Below are 19659 nucleotides of genomic sequence, written 5' to 3' on the forward strand. Positions count from 1 at the left end.
AGTAATAAATAAATATAGTAAATATATACTATAATATTATATAGTTTAATAGTAAATATAGTGATTTATATTGCATTAGTTTTATTAGGTGGGTAGAGGAATATATATTTAATGCTTGTTATGAAATTATGTCAGTTTCTTTGTAAAGGTGCGTATAGTTTTTAACTTGTGTTTAGGCATTTTTTATACAGTGGGAGCCTGTGGTTAACAAGTCTCACTGTCAGAATATTTTCATTTAAGCATAACAATTATAAATAAAATAATTATTATTTCTCACCAACAGCTATAAGTTTGTATAAATAATTTATTTGTTCCAAGGAAAATAGTTGTACACAGCTGTAAATTATCAAGTTTTTATTTATTATGGTTTTATATATTTGCATACTGTTGGGTACCACATTTCCAAGTAAATACCACACTTCTTTAGGGTTACTTTAGCTTATTTATTGAAACTGTTATGTTTCAATAAATAAGATAAACCCCCAAACCAACCCACCGGCCCACCTCAACTTTTCGATTTGATAATGCGGCCCTCGAATGAAACTAATTGAATAGCCCTGCTCTAGCGGTTAATAAACAGAACTGCTTGCGTCTTGCGGAAGAACATTGTAGCCGGAGCTACTTCTCTCTGTTTATGTCTATGAAGAATCACAAAGGTACTGGGTTACTCCACCCCCGAAGCAATCTAAAATAGTCCGAATATAAACACTTATTATAGATGTACCCTAGTGATTCAGGACAGGCTAAAAACACGATTTGGAAAATGGATTCATGGTGTACTCGCTTCTTATATACATTTTGTAAATCTTGAACACAAAAAAAGTTACGGACCGCAGCTCTGATTGGTTGTTTCTTACCGGGAGTGGTGAATTTCTGCAAATGGCAATAGGACCACTGGGAGGAGCCAGAGGAGCTTGATTTTTTCACAGATTATCTGTCTCATATTCTACTGTCAGGACATAATGACAGGTTTCACAAATACATTTTTACAAAAGTTACCTACTTCAGCTTTAAGTATTTTACTTTTCTTTTTTTTTAATACAAAAATAATTTTCAGACTGTTCAGGAAACGAAGAATAGCAATTGTTCTTGTTTAAACCAAAACAAGTACAACATGAACAAACAGTAAGCTCTTTTTGTCCTTTCCACAACTTCCTGAAAAAAAACAGCATGTAGTGATAAAATAGTAAAAAGCGATTTACCTGAGGCCACAGCCACAGTACTGGCTTGGCTGCTACTGCTGCTAACATCCACGTACAGCTCATCCTCTGCCTCAGTGGAGGAAGGGGAGGAGGAGTCAGAAGTCAGGTCCTCACTGGAGCTGCTGGTACTATGGAGGAGGGCATACTTCTTCCGTGCAATCACCTCTCGCTTCTTCCTCTGCAGCAGTAATCGCTCCTTCTGCTTTGGAGTCCGCTGAGCCCCGCCTCCTGCCCCGCCTTTCACAAAACGCTTCCTGTGCAATGGCCTGCGTGAGCTGAGACATGGACGTTTCACATGATTGCTTTCTGGCTCAAGCCGTGCCCACTTATGTGACCTACTGGCACGAGTCCGGGCAACTATTGACCGCATGCCTACTGCCGTGCCCGTCCCGCCACCTGCACTGCCAGTGGAGGCAGAACCAGGAGCCTTGAGCTGCTGTTGTCTAACCGTCATCGGCCTACCGTCCTCCTCTGAGCTAAGAGTGTCCGAGTCACCAAACCGAAGGCTGGAGGAGGGCGAAGAGGCCCAGTCACTCAGCGAGGACTCTGGGTTCCTCTTGTCTTCACTATGTGTCTCTAACAGCATGGGCCTGTGGTGGGGAGGAGTGAGGGTTGCCTCACTCACTGGCGCTTCCTTCAGAGAACAATACGATGGCCCAGGCTGCTGGAACTTGCGCTTTTTGCGTCCCGTCAACACTCTTTCACAGTCTCTGCGACCTCCAGCATCTCGTGAAGGCCGATGTCTGGTCTCAGGACATAGCGGAGAAGGGAAATCACTTGCTACCTTGCCAATCACCTCCATCTCAGCGGGGAAGCTCTTAGCCGTCTCCATGGGTTCAGGGTTAGCCAGAGGCCCCTTCAGGGGGTCCTGCTTATGTCGTACATCAGAGGGAATCTCACTCTTCATTGCGACTAACCCACAACAAAGTGCCGATGAGGCTCGATACAACGAATCCTAGGGTTCCATTGGAGATCCAGCAATCACACAACTGGAAAAAACAGAGAAACAGGCAGAAAATGAGAATATTGTCCCTAAAATATGAGTAGTTATATGAACAATAGACCAAGACAAAGTTACATAAATAGTGCAACAAAAAGTTAAACAAAGGTGAAAAAAAGCATTCCTTATTTTTGTCAATGTTGAATTCATTTGTGCCACTTAATATTTTTGTACCATAATACATTTTTTCAGGATTCTTTGAATAGAAAGTTTTTTTTTACTCTGTCACTTGTGATCACATTAATTCATTTTGCTGAATAATAATTTCTCTCCCTCTTTATACCCACTACATAATATTGAGTTTTAATATTGCCACTTGGTTATCTGCCACTGCATGAAAATAACTAGTGGCTTATCGATACTGGCCACAGTTCTTTGTGAAACAGAAGGTGCGTATAGGAAAACAATCAGCCTTCTATGTTTCCAATGCAAAACCTAGGTCTCACTTAGTTGTGAACGTTATTTTAGCAGCATTTCTGGCCGAGCATGAGTCAGCCAGGGTTGCTATCCAGGCAACTCTTGTCGTGCTGCAATAAAAGAAAGGAAATGGTGTCTAAAGAAAGGTCATCGCTTGCACCATGTAGACAGAAACGAGCAACTACATACATTTCAGGAGTTGCTTAATACCTCCTGCAAAAGACTACAAAATAAATCTAACATGCACAGGATAATGGTGCTAGGGGTCATTATTTCCCACCCTCACCTATTTTTCCTTTATTCTTGTGATAACAACATAGGAAAAGAACAACCCTCATCTCTCACACAATGCGAGGCCTTATAGCAGACAGCTGTTTGTTGTTTTGCATATAATAGTATTCAATACAGGTTTAGCTATATGAAGAGTCCTTAAATGATCCTTAAATAATACAGTTATTAGTGCTGAAGCAACCTAATTAATTCCCTCTTAAATTAGGTTCCTGCTTACTTGCATAATGGCTATTTATCCATCACTGGCCATAATTTTCACTGTGATTACCAACGTCCACAAAGAATCTTGCTCCTTTGATTAAGAAAATCTAACAATTCAGCCATTTTATTAATTACCTCTTTTATGCTCATCTCACAACCATTTTTCCCCCTTTAATCAAAATTTCTCCATGTTTCTGATTACTCTTCCATTCAGCAGAATCCCATCACCCTTCCTAATTAACATCTCGACACCCAGAGTGGCACCATGCCCCAACCGCCTTACGCTTCACAGCAACCACGACAAGGCCCAGAGTGCCCTTACCTTTTAAATTATGAAAGCAGCCATCTGTTTCACAGGGAATATAGTCTCTGTTTTTGAGTCCACTTTTCTGTCTGGTGGCAAAGAGCCCAAGTACTTTCCTTTATATAGAACTCCAAAGACGAAACATTCCAGGAGTCGAAACTGCCACAGTTTGTGTGTGCTTCAGGATAGTATATTGACATAACATTAATCAGAAATAAAACTCACAAAGAAAGGACTGCCCTGAAAAATGTACAATGAAAGAAACAGTTTCATGAAATCAAACTGTTTTTATTATGTATTACGATGTATTATTTTAACTAAGTATTACATGTAGGGCTGGGCGATATATTGATAACGATAATTATCACAATATAATTTTCCTCAAAACAATCATTTTTTTTGTTTATGCACCAGAAGCAGAACGAAACGAAACAGTACTACTCATCTGAATCGCGCCACACAGCATTTATTGGCTCAAAGTTCAAACGACAGCGCAGCATGAGCTCACTAGAGCAGATGCATTTAATCGCTGATAAATCTCAGTCACGTGACTAAACAGCTAAACAGTGCTGTGAGATCCAATGTGAAGTGCTTGAATTCAGTGTTGAACTAGTGTTGTCACGGTACCAAAATGTCAGTATTCGTTACCGATACCAGTGAAAATCCACGGTTCTCTGTAACAATTTCAGTACCAAAGCAAAACAGAAAAATATATAATTATTTTATAGAATTAAAAAAAAAACGCTTTTATCACTAAAAATAAAACCAATGCCATTCTTTATTCCATATAATTATGAAAAACAGTAAATCAGTTTCACCCAAATTTAATTTGTCTTTTAATTAATGAAATTTAAACACATTTTATTTTTTGGTAAATAAAGGGGATTTGCTATTAAAATTAAAGCATGGAAGAAATATTGTGCGATTTATTTCTTTAAAAAATAAAGTTTTATAATTTTTTTCAACAGAAGTAGCAGTATCCCATTAGAGCTGAAACAACTAATCATTTAATCGATTAAAATCGATTATTAAAATAGTTGTCAACTAATTTAGTCATCAATTAGTTGCTAAATAACTTTTATTTGATGTAAGTGGCTCATTTCTTGCATATTTTAAATCTGCGGTGACCAAAGTATGGCAGTAATGAGCCACCGGAGGTTTTACTCGGCCAGTACAGTAGGAAAAGTAGCGAATAGCCAATAGCTGGCTTTGTTTTATGTCACGTGCTTCCCGAACAGCTCTCTGCAGCATTCAGCTAGATGGAGGCAGACGGCAGTGGAGTAAGCTCGAGAAAGAAAAAGAAAAAAGCGGAAGATAAAACTAATCGAATGAAGTCATCCCAAGTGTGGGAGTACTTTACTTTGAGCCTTCAAAAAAGAGAGTAACCTGTAAACTTTGCACAACTGAACTGACTTTTATTTGTGCAGATTCTCCAGTACAATGTTGTTTGCAAAGGTTTAGATGTTTAGTCGTAAAAGCTAATAACATTGCTTTTTAACAGTTAACATTTAATGCTTTACAAACATGTTCTGTGATCAGTTTGTCGTTTACCAGTTCATAATTCAGTCTTACAGCCTAATTATGACTGAATGAGTATTCACTGCTCTTTTTCACACAGCAAGTTTTTTGTGTGTCCAATTTATTTTTTTATTTTTTCAATACTTTTTTTCTGATGGATTTTACTTTAAAATGTGAGTTCCATTCAGGTTTCATGCCATTGGCACTTTATTCGAATGTTTGTTTACAATTTCACAGCATAAGCTATGAAGCTGTTTCCCAGGTATAAGTTAAAAAAAATAAAAATAAAATGCAATGTACTTCAATTTTATTCTGTTTTATTCTTGTTTTGTTCTATTCTTAGTGAAAATATGTTCTGAAAGATTCCTTAATAAGCTTTGTTCGGGATGTTAAACTACTTTAGGAGCCCTAAGGACTGCCATGGTGAAAACATAATTTGAAATCTCCTTGTGAAATTTGCTAGAGTACGTATGGGTCAGTGTTTTGATTGCAGAAGAGTTTGACAAAGGATTACTAGCACATAATAATACACAACTCCAGGTATGTTTTTGATGAGGATATGAAAAGGCAAAATGGTTAAAATCTCTAAAAAGTCTGTTGAATGATAAAGACCCTTTATTAATAAGTTACTTGGGGAAAAAATGGGCAAAACTAAAATATAAGTACATAAACCGATTAATTGAAAAAGAGAGTCCAGCCGAGACGAGTGGGAACAGTTCTTGCTGGAGCCATGTATTCCACCAGATGAGGATCCCATTCAGTGGTGAAACGAAAACACGAAGCGCTTCACAAAACTTATTCGCTTAGCACACCGTTATTTGTGAGTCCCGCCAACGTCTGTGCCGTCAGAGCGCGTTTTCTCTGTGGCCGGCCTTATTGTTAACAGACTAAGGAGCCGACTTTCCCCCCAATCATGTTTACATGCCTGTATTTCTTAACAAGAACATTTGAAACAATAGAAAAAAAGAAAAAAAGATTTGCTGACAGTTTAAAAGTTAAGTGTAAGCTACATTCTGTACAATAGCCTAATTGCTGCAGGCTGCTTTACGTTTTTTCTTTGTTCACTTTTTTTTTTTTTTTTTGCTTTTAATCTGTACTTTTGTTTGTTTGCACGCATTGTTAAAGGTTTTCAGCTACAAAACACGATGTGTAATGTTCAAGCTTATTGTAAGCTTGTTGAAAATGATGAAAACAAATGTTGCTGAAAAATAACGTCTGACTCATTAAACTTAATTTAAATAAACGAATATTCGAATATTCGTTTTGTGAGCTCAAATATTCGAATGTGATATTTGTGGAAAACGCCCATCCCTACAGAACAGGCACAAACAATAACGTGACAACTTAAACAGCAACAGGAGTAAGGCATATAGCCTAGCCTAATTCATTTCTTAATATTGTTTGCAAGAAACACCAGTCTATCAACTTGATCTGGATAAAGTGCGGCTCTCTTTTTATTTACAATGTTCCCCGCGGTGGAGAAGACACGTTCGGAGCCCACAGACATGCCTGGCTACTAGCTCTTATTCGCTTGATTTGGTCATGGGCCTATGCTACAATACGTCTAGAGTGCCCTCTACTGGATAAGATGGCAAGGAATAAAATAAAAAACAAACGGTCTAATCATAGACTGTAAAAAATGCGCTACACATGGCATTTTAAAAACCGGATTTTATTTATAGTTCGATTACAGATATTTCATGTCATGTTCGAATGCATATTCGAATATCGAATAAAAAGTGAAAGCCCTAGTTTCCACCATTTGTGCTGATTATATTTTTTTACTTATATTTTGCTTCTTTTTGCATGGAAACTGTGACGTTGTTTTAGGACTCTTTGAGGAATAGAAATTTCAAAAGAACATCATTAATTTGATTTGTTTGAATTTTATTGATTCCGTTTCTGCTTACCGATTCTGATTATTTTCAATTCCCAGTTTTGATTCCTTAATGTGATTATATAATGAAATAAAACATTTATCCTATGCCTCTTTTTTTGTAAACCATTTATTGTAACTGAATACAATGAACAAAGATCAACAGGTTACATACAAAAATTTGACTCTTAAAGAGATGTTTGCAAAATACAACTGCATGATTATGAAAAATATATATATATATATTTTTATCTCACTGTATAGAAATTAAATCTAAAAAAGATTTATAAATAAGAAACTGTTGCCGTATCAGAAAGGTAAAAAGTAAAAAAAAAAAAAAAAGTTACCAAACAGACTTAAAGAATAAAAACTCTACAAAATGTCTTCCTTCAAAGTAAAAAAAGTAAGGTTCTCAGTAACTGCAGTCAAAATGTTTTACTGTAACTAAAGCAATATTGTTATTCTTATCAAGACCACTAACTTTTATTATGACCCACATATATTGAACAATATCCAGTTTCACAAAAGCAGACCAAAAGAAACCCTCTCACAACCTTTTAATATAATCTCAAAAACAACAAACTGCACCTAAAATGCTGTGAATTTATAAAAATGTTAAATTTGTAGATAAACATTTTTATATAGACAAGCCACAAAAAAGTAGGTATGGATGACGCAAAACTGACATTTTGACATGGTGTCGAGATCCTGTAGAGCAGATGCTTGGAATCACCGCTCCGAAGTGTGATTTGAAACACCCATGTCACATGACTAAGGCGACTCAAAGCATCAGGGCGTAGTTTTTCGAGACCAGAATCTGCTTTTGATCGACAGGGTCGGGAACAAACCGCACAATCGCACATCTGTCTTAACAGATGTGAAGTTAATGCAGCAGAACAATTTATATAGTTAAATCAAAATCTTTATATGTAAAAAATGGCAGGCATTGTGGCTTGATGTCTTTTAATAATGTAAATTTTTTATGACCAAAATAATGTTGTCAAAATCACGGTTGTCAGAGAGATGTTAAAGGAGTCATGACCCACAATTTTCACTTTTCCACGAGAATCAATGTATGTTAGGATTGCCTAACGATTATACACTGGCCGGGAAGCCGATATTTAAAAGTGAAGCGTTTGTTTACCTCAGGGTTTGTAAAATAGCCCACGTGCACGCGCACTCAAATACGAGATTTTGATTTCTTCCCAGTCTTGACGTCAAGACGGGGCAGGATATACCATATATGGACACCGCAGCAGGAAGCTCGCCCCTTCCCCTCTCCCCCTCATATTCAGTCGCGAAAGATGCTGGAGTAGTGCACACGTGAGTTGCTCTGTGGTTGACTGCCAGAATCAACATGTAAATGTGTTTTCTCTACCAAGAACGGACCTAGCTATCAGAGACCAGTGGATTAAATTCATTTTTAATGACGCGGTTCCTTCAACCCTTCCACTGGTTTATCGTTACGTGTTTGTGCTAAACATTGTACGCCGATATCCTTCACAAATTTGGGGCAATATCAGGCGAAGTTGGCATCGAAGCTCGGGAAAAGCGCCATTCCAACAAAAAAGCCTGCAATTGAAACGGTAAGACTGTGTTTTTTATTGCTCTACTGTGTGTAACAAACAGCATAACTGCTAGTGCGGCTATTGTATGCTATTGCGTCTGTCACTAGACAAATAAACGAAAGACTGGAGGTGAAGTAATTATTTATGTTCCCTGTAAACAGACTGCAAAAGCGGACTTTTGACTGCATCATAATGATTTCTTAATTCAGAATATGATCAAGATTGCGTAGGTTGATGTGTTCTGGGAATTTGCCAGTTAATAGTAACATTTAAAGCCCCTTAAATGAACGAAATGATTTGAAAAAAGATTTGTTCATTTTGAGGATCGAGTTTGAACAAGAGAGTCTGGCGTTGCCAGGTGTTTTTTCCGCTACATATTAAGGCCGGTTTACGGTGGGTTTTCGCCTGGAAGGCTTTATAGAAATCTGGCATCCTACTGAACGAAGTTAAACTGAGAGAGCGTGGCGTTCACAGACACCAGAATGGACGAGTTCACAGTAACGTTCATCAGGCAGTAATGCGGTACGTTCAGTTCAGTCCAAAACATGAACGAGTTTATGAACTATCGTTCAATGAACGTGTCCAGGCACAACTCTGGCGGGAGTATTAGCTTCGAGGTATGGGGAATGGCTGCTAACGTACTTTGCAAAAAACAAATGACTGAGATCATCATGAATTCGGTTATTGTTTATTTATTGCCTAACGCTTATGTATGAGGCGCCGTCTAGTTTGTGTGTGTGCTGTGCTCACGTCTTATATTTGTGTGTGTGTGCTGTGCTCACGTCTCATATGAGTAACTTTATGTGCGTAGATAGTTCATATACATGTATGTGTGACTAGTACTTAGTATATATGCAAGCGTGTTTCATATGTGTGCGTGAATGAAGTTTGATTTAAGCCCTAAACGGCGCTGGCCGGGAAGCCGGTCGCTAGAGCTGAAACAACGAATCGATTTAATCGATAAAAATCGATTATTAAAATAGTTGTCAACTAATTTAGTCATCGATTCGTTGCTAAATAACTTTTATTTGCCGTAAGCGGCTCATTTCGTGCATATTTCAAATCTGCGGTGACCAAAGTGTGGCAGTAATGAGCCACCGGAGGTTTTACTCAGCCAGTACAGCAGGAGAAGTAGCGAATAGCCAATAGCTGGCCTCGTTTTATGTCACGTGCTTCCCGAACAGCGTCTCTGCAGCATTTAGCGGGATGTGGGAGACTGGGAGTACTTTACTTTGAGCCTTCAAAAAAAGAAGAGTAACCTGTAAACTCTGCACTACTGAACTGTTTAAGGGGACGTTCACATATCGCGTCTTTTGCACGCTCAAGTTCGTTATTTCCAACACCGCACCGCATCGAGTTAAAAACATTTTGAAATAAATTTAGTAGCAGAGCTACTGCAAGCGATTTTTTGAGCTGCAAATCCATTTATCCTTTGCTGAAATTTCCGCGTCTTCAAGGAGAGAGCACGTCATGGTTGCTTATCAAAGGCAGACGCCTCAGGGGCGCTTCTGCCCGAGCGCTTTGGAAAGGAGAAAGCGGCGCGCCTAGCGTTTTCCACGCGTTTTTAGGCACGATATGTGAACGGCCCCTAAGACTTTTATTTGTGCAGATTCTCCAGTACAATGTTGTTTGCAAATGTTTAGTCGTAAAAGCTGATAACATTGCTTTTTAACAGTTAACATTTAAAGCTTTACAAACATGTTCTGTGATCAGTTTGTCGTTTAACAGTTCAAAATTCAGTCGTGCAGCCTAATTATGACTGAATGAGAGAGGTAAATGTTTAAAGATATTTGAAATGCACTTTTTTTTCTAAGTATTCGCTGCTCTTTTTCACACAGCAGGTTTTTTGTGTGTCTTCTGATGGATTTTACTTTAAATTGTGAGTTCCATTCAGGTTTCATGCCACTGGCACTTTATTCGAAGGATTGTTTACAATTTCACAGCAAAAGCTATAAAGCTGTTTCCCAGTAAATAATAAAATACAATGCACTGCAATTTTATTCTGTTTTATCCTTATTCTTTGTGAAAATATGTTCTGAAAGATTCCTTAATAAGCTTCGTTCGGGATGTTAAACTACTTTAGGAGCTCTAAGGACTGCCATGGTGAAAACATTATTTGAAATCTCCTTGTGAAATTTGCTAGAGTACGTATGGGTCAGTGTTTTGATTGCAGAAGAGTTCGACAAAGGATTACTAACACAATAAAACAACTCCAGGTATATTTTTGATTAGGATATGACAGTGCAAAATGGTTAAAATCTCTTAAATCTATGCTGAAGGATAAAGACCATTTATTAATAATTTACTTGGGGAAAAAATGGAAAAAAGCGAAAATATAAGTGCATAAACCGATTAATCGATTAATCATAAAAATAATCGACAGATTAATCGATTATCAAAATAATCGTTAGTTGCAGCCCTACCGGTCGCGTTCATTCACAACTTGCGCCATGATGTCAGTTTGTAATGATATGCTAAAGCGTTACCTGCGGTGTCAACCCCCCTCCTTCCTGCAACCAATCAACGTGCCCCTCATTTGCATTATTATAATGACCGTCCACGACAGCCAAAATATCGCATCAGATCTCGCGAGACAATAATGCCTACAGAAATAAGGGTCTGAGGAGCTCTGTGGTTATTTTTTTTCCACTTTTCTTTTTTAGAAGGGCCTGAAAGACTATAATACAGCAGTAGGTATCCAAGGTAATACGAGGGTATGACTCCTTTAAAACACATTACAAGAACAGAACCATAAAAACACAACTTTCAAATATTAATTCTAATTATATACATGTTTCATCTCGGGATTCGAACCTAAAGTGACAGGTTCTGACAACATGCCAATCGTGCACACACTAACCACTCCCCCAACCCACATTGTGGACTGATGAGCACAACATATATGTTGTAATTCATCAATTCACTTAAAGCCACATTTACTAGACTTTTCGTTCCATTGACTTCCATTCATACGTATGTGAAAGCGTCAGACAGGAAACACAAGACCGTGCAAAGATATTTTGCTGCAAAGTTCAAGTTTGTTGAACTCTGACCTGCAAATTCACGTCACGTGAATGCGTGAGACCAACAGAAGATCAAAACATCACAAAGTGACCTCTCAGTACAGAAATGAAGGAATTGCTAATTTTAGCACTCTTCACTTCATAGAGAAATGAGCTCAAACTGTGTTCATCAACATCCCTGAGCTAGACCGCTCTCCCAGACTCCTCTGAGGCTGATCCTGTCATCCAGTGATGTACCACTGTGCCACGCAACAAAGTGCACCACAGCACTTCCATATGAGGTGGCCCCAGAGGGGCCCATTGCGGCAGGTCTCTTGACGCCAAGGTGGATACAGATTTTAGAAGATAGGGGATTATGGGGGGCGGTTTTAATTCCTTCCCCAAGGATTGCTATGTATATCTATGTTGAGCAGCTCTGCCATAAGCAATAGCAGGACACACAGCCAGAATGTGGCAGAATAATTGTAAATATAACTTCAAATTCACCACAAAGTTTTTTTAAATAGCAATAATAATTAGTTACATCTGAGAGGCTAAAAAAAGGACTATTTTAGTGATAGAAGTTTTTTTGCATTTATTAATAGTAGTCTCTCACTTTACATCATGCAGGAGGGTCACAATTGTGCACTGAGAATTTTATTTTTTTTAACGAAATTTTTTTTTGTCAAAATTCAGCAAAATAAATGATTTGAACAAGTTATGTCATATCTAAAAATACAGCTGTTACTGACAATCAACATAAAACAAGTACTCAAACAACACACAAAACATCAATATCATGTAATAAATATTCCTTATGAATATATTTAAAATCATTTGATATAACATTACATGGTTCTCTAGGTCTAGGCAGTCTAATGTTACAGATCGATACTACTGCTTTTTGTGGGGTGTTTTCAGAAGTGATTTTTAATGTTATTATTATTATTGTTTTTAGCTAAATATTCAGCTACATAGATACATCTGAATATAATAATCTGCAGTGGTACAACCCCATAAAATTAATGTTATGGAACATAACTAAAATATAATATAATGAAAAACATTGTTGACAACACGCTTAAAAAGATGATGTGTGGTTCATCTCTGAAGCCAGTTTAATCTTACCGACCAAGACAATTGTAAATATTCAGCTGTACATATTTCCACGGGGGAAGTAAAACCTGCTGTTTTATTTCATGCTGAACTTCCCTTTTACAGCCCTGCATTATTAATTTAAACTATTCTACAATTTGAAAGAATTAACTAAAATATATCATCCAAACCACTGTGACAGCCTTTCCCTCAATGTGAAGACCAGGAGTAAATATCCAAACAGAGATCAAGCCCAGATAACAAGACACTAACAAGCCTAAAAACACAGTATCCCTTCACCAGGCATGAGGTCTTACACATATTATTAATACATACTAATTAATCCTTTACAGAGGCAGATTACATTATATTTTAATGAGACATTAAGACAAATGGCATAGCATTTTCATATCTGGATGAAATATGAATATAACCACAACTGGGAGCAAAAGAAGACACTGCCTCTTATTTTAAATTATTTATTTTTCCAAACAGATGTTGGAAGAGCACAGTTGAAAGAGAATATGTTGTTTACAAGCCATGGTGACATTAATAATCCGGTCTCTTTTATTTCAGATGCCACTGATTTTATGGGAGTCAACATCACATATGCCATTCTCCCAAGAGGAGGCAGATTGAAAATGTTACTGGAAATGCACAGGCTGGAATCTGATCCAGCTGGCTGTTCAAGAGAGCAAAAGCTGCTGACCAATTCCCTCTTAAAATGATGAGGCCAGCTTTCACATTTCCAATCAAATAACATCTGCTTCGATAACAAGGCTATAAATCACAACACAAGGACAACGAGGGGCTGATAAACAACAGAAAAGGAAAAGCACCGATGGCATGTGGATGTTGTCGTTTTCACTTTCTTCACCAAATCAGCCGACAGAGCTGGAGATGATAAAACATCCTAATATAGACATCTAAGATACATTTAAGCGATGGTGACAGTTCAAGTTGTGTATCAGTAGTCCACTGGGCCTGGATGGGACACACACACACACTGTCTACTGACACTGCTAGCGGCTGGCTATTAGCCTCTCCAGTTAGTCAAACAATAGCTTCAACCAACTGAAATGTAGCGTTAAAACAAATAAAGAGCACCACTTACCTCTGTACACGTCGGAAAACTATCCCTCTAGGACTTAAGCCCCTTTCCAAGGTACAATTTTCGTCGATAGAAGTATAAAAGTATTGGGGAAGCGCGTGAACGTCAGCGGAGGATTGTGTGAAACTGACAGTCACACAAACCTGAGAGAGCAGAGAGAGGCCCAGCGCTTTAGCCGCCCGCTAACTGACGGATACTTCGACGATTCCGCTTCACAGATATGAGGATACGCGCGCGAGTCACAATAACACACGTTCAACGTAACGGCGAGCTAAACGTACAGAGAGAACATTTTATTTAGCGGTCATATGTGGCACGAATTCCTCCCCGTTTGCCCTCGGGTGCGAGTCCCCATTCCTGCCGATCCACGGCGTCCATTCGAGCGCTGCTATGTGTGTGTGTGTGTGTGTGTGTGTGTGTGTGTGTGTGAACAGCGCCGCTGCTGCGTGCGGTGCGAGCGAGCGGGCGTTTCGACATTTTACGACATTCTCGCATCTTTGACGACTCTCGAGGACCACACAACATTACTTAAAGGCTAGTTGAAATTTAGATCTTAAATAACCCATGAATGATCGTAATCGCTGACTATAGTGAATCTATATAGAGTTTAGTGCGGTTTGTGAGTCTTGGCTGGTTTACGTTACTGTTGTATTATGTAGTTGGTCCCCTCATGCTCTCCAGTGGCAGAACGTGGTAGCACTCATGTACGTACATATGTCTGCTTTTATGGGTTTGTCATTATATTCTTGCAAGCAACACTTCACAGAGTTACTCTTTTTGCTAAAAGCAATGTTGGTTTGGTGCCGATTTGTATTTATTTTTAAACCCTGGGGATAATTTGTGTACGATTTTCTCAGTAATTTACTATTAGCTTCCACAGTGTTTCCAATCTTAATTAATCTTATTAATTTATTTTTATTTTTCAGTGTGCTCTGAACTGAGTCAACATTTTGGAACAAGTTGTGTAGATTTCTATTAAAAAATTAATATTAATTTCTATTAAAATATTTTTAAAAAAAAACGAATTTCACAATGTATAACCACTTTTGATATCATCATAATTATTATTACAAATACAGATACAGTATATTGTCAATTTATTTATTTCTAATTTTCGGTCCATAAACGCAAATTATGAGGTAAGACATTTATACAGTGTTTTTTTTTTTTTTTGTCTGATAGACTTTAATTATGTAATGTTTATGATGGGCATTAAAACAACTCTCAATGTTTAACTCCATATAGGCTAAATGTTTTTTTCTTATTATCTTATTACAATTTCAAATTTTCTGCATCTATCTGCAAAAATCTACAGTATTCCAGAAATAATGGTAAGGAGGAAACCCACGCACATGCACGAACATGCAAACTCCACACAGAAAGGTATCCTGGCTCCGCTGAGACTCACACCAGGGACCTTCTTGCTGTGAGGCAACAGGCTTGCTTACCATTTTGAATATCAGTTATGTTGATAACTTTCTTAATTTTAAGCAGCTAATGTTGTTATGAAAATGAAGAGTTTGGTTCCAAATCCATTTAGATTAATCTGAGTATAAATGTGTTTTCTTTACCAAGAAAGTGGCAAGATGAAAAACTCTATTTTCTGTTTCCAACTTTCTTTAGGTTATAATAACATAAAAAAATTCAAATCCAGATTTTGATTTTCAAAGGTTTATTATAAAAACTAGGGGGTGTAACGGCTTATTCTCTAAACTACAGTGAGTCCTTTTACATTAATATACACTATGAAGTTACAGTTAACAACAGAACCCAAACTTAAGTGTAATTACTATTTATTTTTTTAAATATAACAAGCAACGCTCAATTTATAAAAATCTATGCAAACATGTAAATTGCACATAATGCAGTTTTTTAAATAAACAGAATATCCACTGAACGCAGGCAGCGTGCCCTTTTTTGTGACAGCCTCACCACACGGATATGTTTTCTGTGTGTTTTTTACACTTTGGTTTGAACAAAAACAGCGCATCCTTGTGGCGCAGCTGATACAGAAGAGCATACACTGCCTGCGTTCAGTGGATATTCTCCAAAATGCCAATACAGTGATACGGAAAGACTCCGAGGAGACGAATTGTTGAATAAATTTGTTATTTTTGTTTTATTCATGTACTGTACAAAAAGTATTCTTGTTGCTTCATAACATTACGGTTGAACCACTGATGGCAGATTGACTGTTCTGTTGATGTCTTTCATACTTTTCATAATTTACTTTACAATCAGTGGGACAGTCACAAGCCTCCCGGTTTTCATCCAAAATATCTTGAATTGTGTTTCGAAGACGAACAAAGCTTTTACGGGTTTGGAACGACATAGGGGTAAGTGATTAATGACCAAATTTTTATTTTGGGGTGGAGTATCCTCCTTAATACTTAAAAGATTCTTTCATGAATTAATCATTTTTTTTTAGCTTTTTATAGTTGAGCTGTCTCATTATATAAATGACACACATGGTTGCTTTTGCTTTTATTGTGTTTTATTCATAGAATGTATAAAAACAGGTTTTATTACACGAGGATCTAAACCTTCGGACTCCAGCACTATCCAAAGACTCTGTGATTTTCCAATTGTTTGTGACTTACTGAATGAGGAGGATAAGGATAAAATAAAATAAAAATAACCAAATAAAATATTTTAGAGCTTGGCATAACTAGAAAACAATTTTTAATTAATTATAAAAATGTCACAATACATTACTTTTCTAGGTCGAGAATTAAATAAATAAATAAGAAATATGTCAGGTTTTAGTTTTCACTTATTTTAATGCCAGTTTTAAGTCATCAGAACAACTGTTTTATTAAATGCTTTATTCAGTAGCAAACAATTGTTTCATATTCAAATTGTTTAATTGTAAAAATGTGTTAATCCTATAAAAATTTAAAGTCTTTGACCAGCAGAGCCTATTATAAACACAATATAACCTATGACTACTTAAAACTAAAACAACTAAGGAAACAGTCAAACATCCTGTAAGTTCAGTGCCCTGTTTTACAGTGCCACACGTGTAACCGGATATGAAGAAAGACTGACAAGCGACCCTTTCGTTTTTAACCAATCGAAGTCGAGTATTCCCCGAGGCAGTGACCAATCAGAAAGAACGGAGCGGTATTTGAATCCCCAGCAGGCCCTTTGTGTTGTGTACTGTACGGCTTGTTGTGAGTTGAGCTGGGCAAGGAACACTAATCGAAGCTTAACGGTCCTTTTAAAAAAACATTTTTAAGTTTTATTTAAGCAAGATCTCTCCCGTATTCGCCATGGAAATGAACGCTTTGGTGAGTATCTGATGCAGAAACATGTTTTTGATTTAGCTGATTAAAAAGGCTAGTTAACGTTAGGTCAAAACAACTTTAGGTTCGCTAGCTTAAATTGCTAAGAGTGGTGATGAAATGGCTTTTAGGAAGTTTCCCCTAAATTTTAACTACTTTTTCTCATACAGCGCAATGCAAACAATCCTGTTTTTATCGGTGGCAAAGGCGGGCCTGTAAACGGCGCAGCGAGGAGGCCTGTGTTTGGCGAATTGTCCAACTTTACACACAAACCCGTTCAGACTAAGGTGCGTGTCTTTATTTGCCGCTATGCAACGTGCGCATTTGAACAGCATGTTGTTACATATCACTCTTTCCTCTCTGCTTTTCAGAATGTGAAACCCGTGCTGTCTGTCAAACCAACTGCCCAGCCAGCTGTTGTTCAACCCAGACGTGCCCAGGTTCAGCTCGAGATCCCCCAGACTGCCCCAGCGCTGCCCCCTGCTCAAGCTGATGTGAGCATGAAGGAAGAAGAACTGTGTCAAGCCTTTTCCAACACTCTCTTTCCAGTCGAAGACATCGATGAAGGGGACGCTGACATGCCCCAGCTGTGTCCTGAATATGTGAAGGACATCTATGCGTATCTGCAAAGCCTTGAGGTACTTGCATGTTATAATGTAACATCTTCATTTGACCTTCATGCTTCCTACAGCTGCTGTCCTCTTGTTCCAGAGTAAGCAGTCCGTTCGTCCTCGTTACATGCGAGGTTATGATATCAATGGACGGATGCGCGCTCTCCTGGTTGACTGGCTGATTCAGGTGCACTCGAGATTTCAGCTCCTGCAGGAAACCTTGTACATGACTGTAGCCATCCTTGATCGCTTTCTCCAGGTACAAGTTATCCCAAAAGGAGTAGCGCTTTACAAGTTTCCATTTGTTAGTATTAGCTAGCATGAACTTCCCAATCTACTGTATACTAGCATTTATTTGGCAACAAAATAGCATGCATGGGTTTAATGTGAAGGTGGGTTTTTTTTTTTTTTTTTTTTTTCTTTTCTTCCTTTCAGGTCCAGCCTGTGACCCGTAAGAAGCTTCAGCTAGTGGGTGTTACCGCAATGCTGATTGCTTGTAAATACGAGGAAATGTACGTGCCGATGGTTGGGGACTTTGCCTACATTGCAGATGGTGCCTTCACAAAAGCCCAGATCCGAGAGATGGAGATGCTGATTCTCAGTGAGCTGAACTTTGAGCTTGGACGTCCTCTGCCCCTGCACTTTCTGCGGAGGGCTTCAAAGGCTGGAAATGTAAGTTCAGGTGTTATGATCCCTGATTTGGTTCGGCAGATGTGTTGGCTTCAGATGTTGAGACCTCTTTGCCTTTTTATCTTTACCTTTCAGGCGGACGCTGAGAAGCATACACTGGCAAAATATTTCCTTGAACTGATGCTACTTGACTATGACATGGTCCACTTTAACCCTTCTGAGACCGCAGCTGCTGCTCTGTGCCTCTCACAGCTTGTGCTTGATGGACAAAAATGGGTAATTTTTTTTTTTTTTTTCCTGTAGCTGCCCCCCACCCCTCAATTTCTAACTTTTTTTTATTTTTAAGTCACCAACCCAGCAACACTACTCATCATATGATGAGGCCCACCTTAAGCCTATCATGCAGCATATTGCCAAAAATGTGGTTATGGTCAATGAAGGGCTCTCGAAGCATGTGGTAAGCACTTTAATAGACACTTGGGCATGGGGGTTTGGTTCTACTGAATGTTCTGATGTTGTCCATCTTTTACAGACCGTGAGAAAGAAATACTCCAGCAGTAGACTCATGAAGATCAGCCTTCTTCCACAGTTGAAGTCCTCTCTTGTGAAGGATCTGGCTGCTCCTCTGCTGTCCAGATCTTGAGAATTTTTATGTGGGAATGAACACTAAAACCTGCACTTTATTTTGTTTCAGCCATATTGGGAGATGGACCGCTGCTTTTTAAACTGATGTACATATTATTGGATCATCTGTATACATATTTGTTTCTACTTTTATAAAGATTAAATTTTTAACCTGAGGGTTTAAATTGTTTTTTACTGTTATTAAAAGTCCTGGAGCCTTTTTTGCTGTACCTCTTAGTGGACACATTGAAGCTGGAATTCATTAAAATCCAAAGATTTAATACAACTTTCTGGCTTGTGTGTTGATACTAAGGCCATGTCCACAAGTATTTTTTTTTTTTAATAGATGTATAAATCTTCCACAAAAGCATGCTAGGAAGCACTGTCAACGAGTTTGTCACCTGTTCTCAACTGTAAAGCCATGTTGGCCAATCAGAAGCCTGATAAAGTCTCCAGTAGGTAGAGATCAGAGCCATAGAGAGAGTAATGTGCTGATTCTGTCTTCTGATGCATGGAAAATCACTGCAGTTTAAATTTAGACTTTTAACTTTTCATCTTTAGCACAATGATACATTCAGCATTTTTCTGAGATTATGAACTTCAAAAGCATACAAACCATGGTTTTCAAGAGCCATAGTGCATTTTATACATTAGGGTTTCTCTGAACAAGAAAGACAATGACATGTAAAATGGTCCTTAGCAGCAAAACATTCCCCACTAAAACCATTGATCTGGACATGACTTGATGAAATTGGAAAAAAAAAACTTAATTTACAAATATAATCTATCCGTTTCAAAAGCAAAATAAAAAAGCTTGTTCCCACATAAAATGGCTACTTCATCTCTTCAAGTGAATTAAGATCACCTTAAATATTGACAGATGAACAAACCACATCAGAAATAAACAGCAGAATGCTATAATATA

General features: G+C 37.9%; 2 protein-coding genes across 6 annotated transcripts in view; one reads left to right on the plus strand and one right to left on the minus strand.

Moving 5' to 3' along the window:
- LOC132105346 (E3 ubiquitin-protein ligase Arkadia-like) overlaps positions 1–14013 on the minus strand; it is a 54408-nt gene extending 40395 nt beyond the window's left edge. For 4 of the 5 annotated variants that reach the window (XM_059510457.1, XM_059510450.1, XM_059510455.1 and 1 more), the window contains exons 1-2: positions 13589–14011; positions 1203–2191 (exon numbers count right to left, since the gene is read on the minus strand). In XM_059510457.1, coding sequence (XP_059366440.1) covers positions 1203–2109 — 907 coding nt within the window. In that variant the 5' untranslated portion in view covers positions 2110–2191; positions 13589–14011. Of the gene's footprint in view, positions 1–1202; positions 2192–13588 lie in introns of all 5 variants that reach the window. The other variant, XM_059510460.1, reaches the window with a different exon arrangement.
- Positions 14014–16724: 2711 nt separating this feature from the next.
- LOC132105382 (G2/mitotic-specific cyclin-B2-like) lies at positions 16725–19020 on the plus strand. The gene is made up of 8 exons (XM_059510469.1): positions 16725–16875; positions 17040–17156; positions 17241–17507; positions 17581–17739; positions 17916–18152; positions 18246–18386; positions 18457–18567; positions 18643–19020. The coding sequence occupies exons 1-8, from the start codon at positions 16858–16860 to the stop codon at positions 18751–18753; spliced, it is 1161 nt and encodes a 386-aa protein (XP_059366452.1). The 5' UTR covers positions 16725–16857; the 3' UTR covers positions 18754–19020.
- Positions 19021–19659: the final 639 nt, after the last annotated feature.

This window comes from Carassius carassius, chromosome 2 (assembly GCF_963082965.1).
Source record: "Carassius carassius chromosome 2, fCarCar2.1, whole genome shotgun sequence".
NCBI lineage: Eukaryota > Metazoa > Chordata > Actinopteri > Cypriniformes > Cyprinidae > Carassius > Carassius carassius.

Bases quoted from the DNA above. Each gene is read 5' to 3' on its own strand.
- LOC132105382 (XM_059510469.1), top strand. The intron at 18,153-18,245 runs GTAAGTTCAGGT...TTTACCTTTCAG, and splicing joins GGGCTTCAAAGGCTGGAAAT to GCGGACGCTGAGAAGCATAC. The intron at 18,568-18,642 runs GTAAGCACTTTA...CATCTTTTACAG, and splicing joins AAGGGCTCTCGAAGCATGTG to ACCGTGAGAAAGAAATACTC.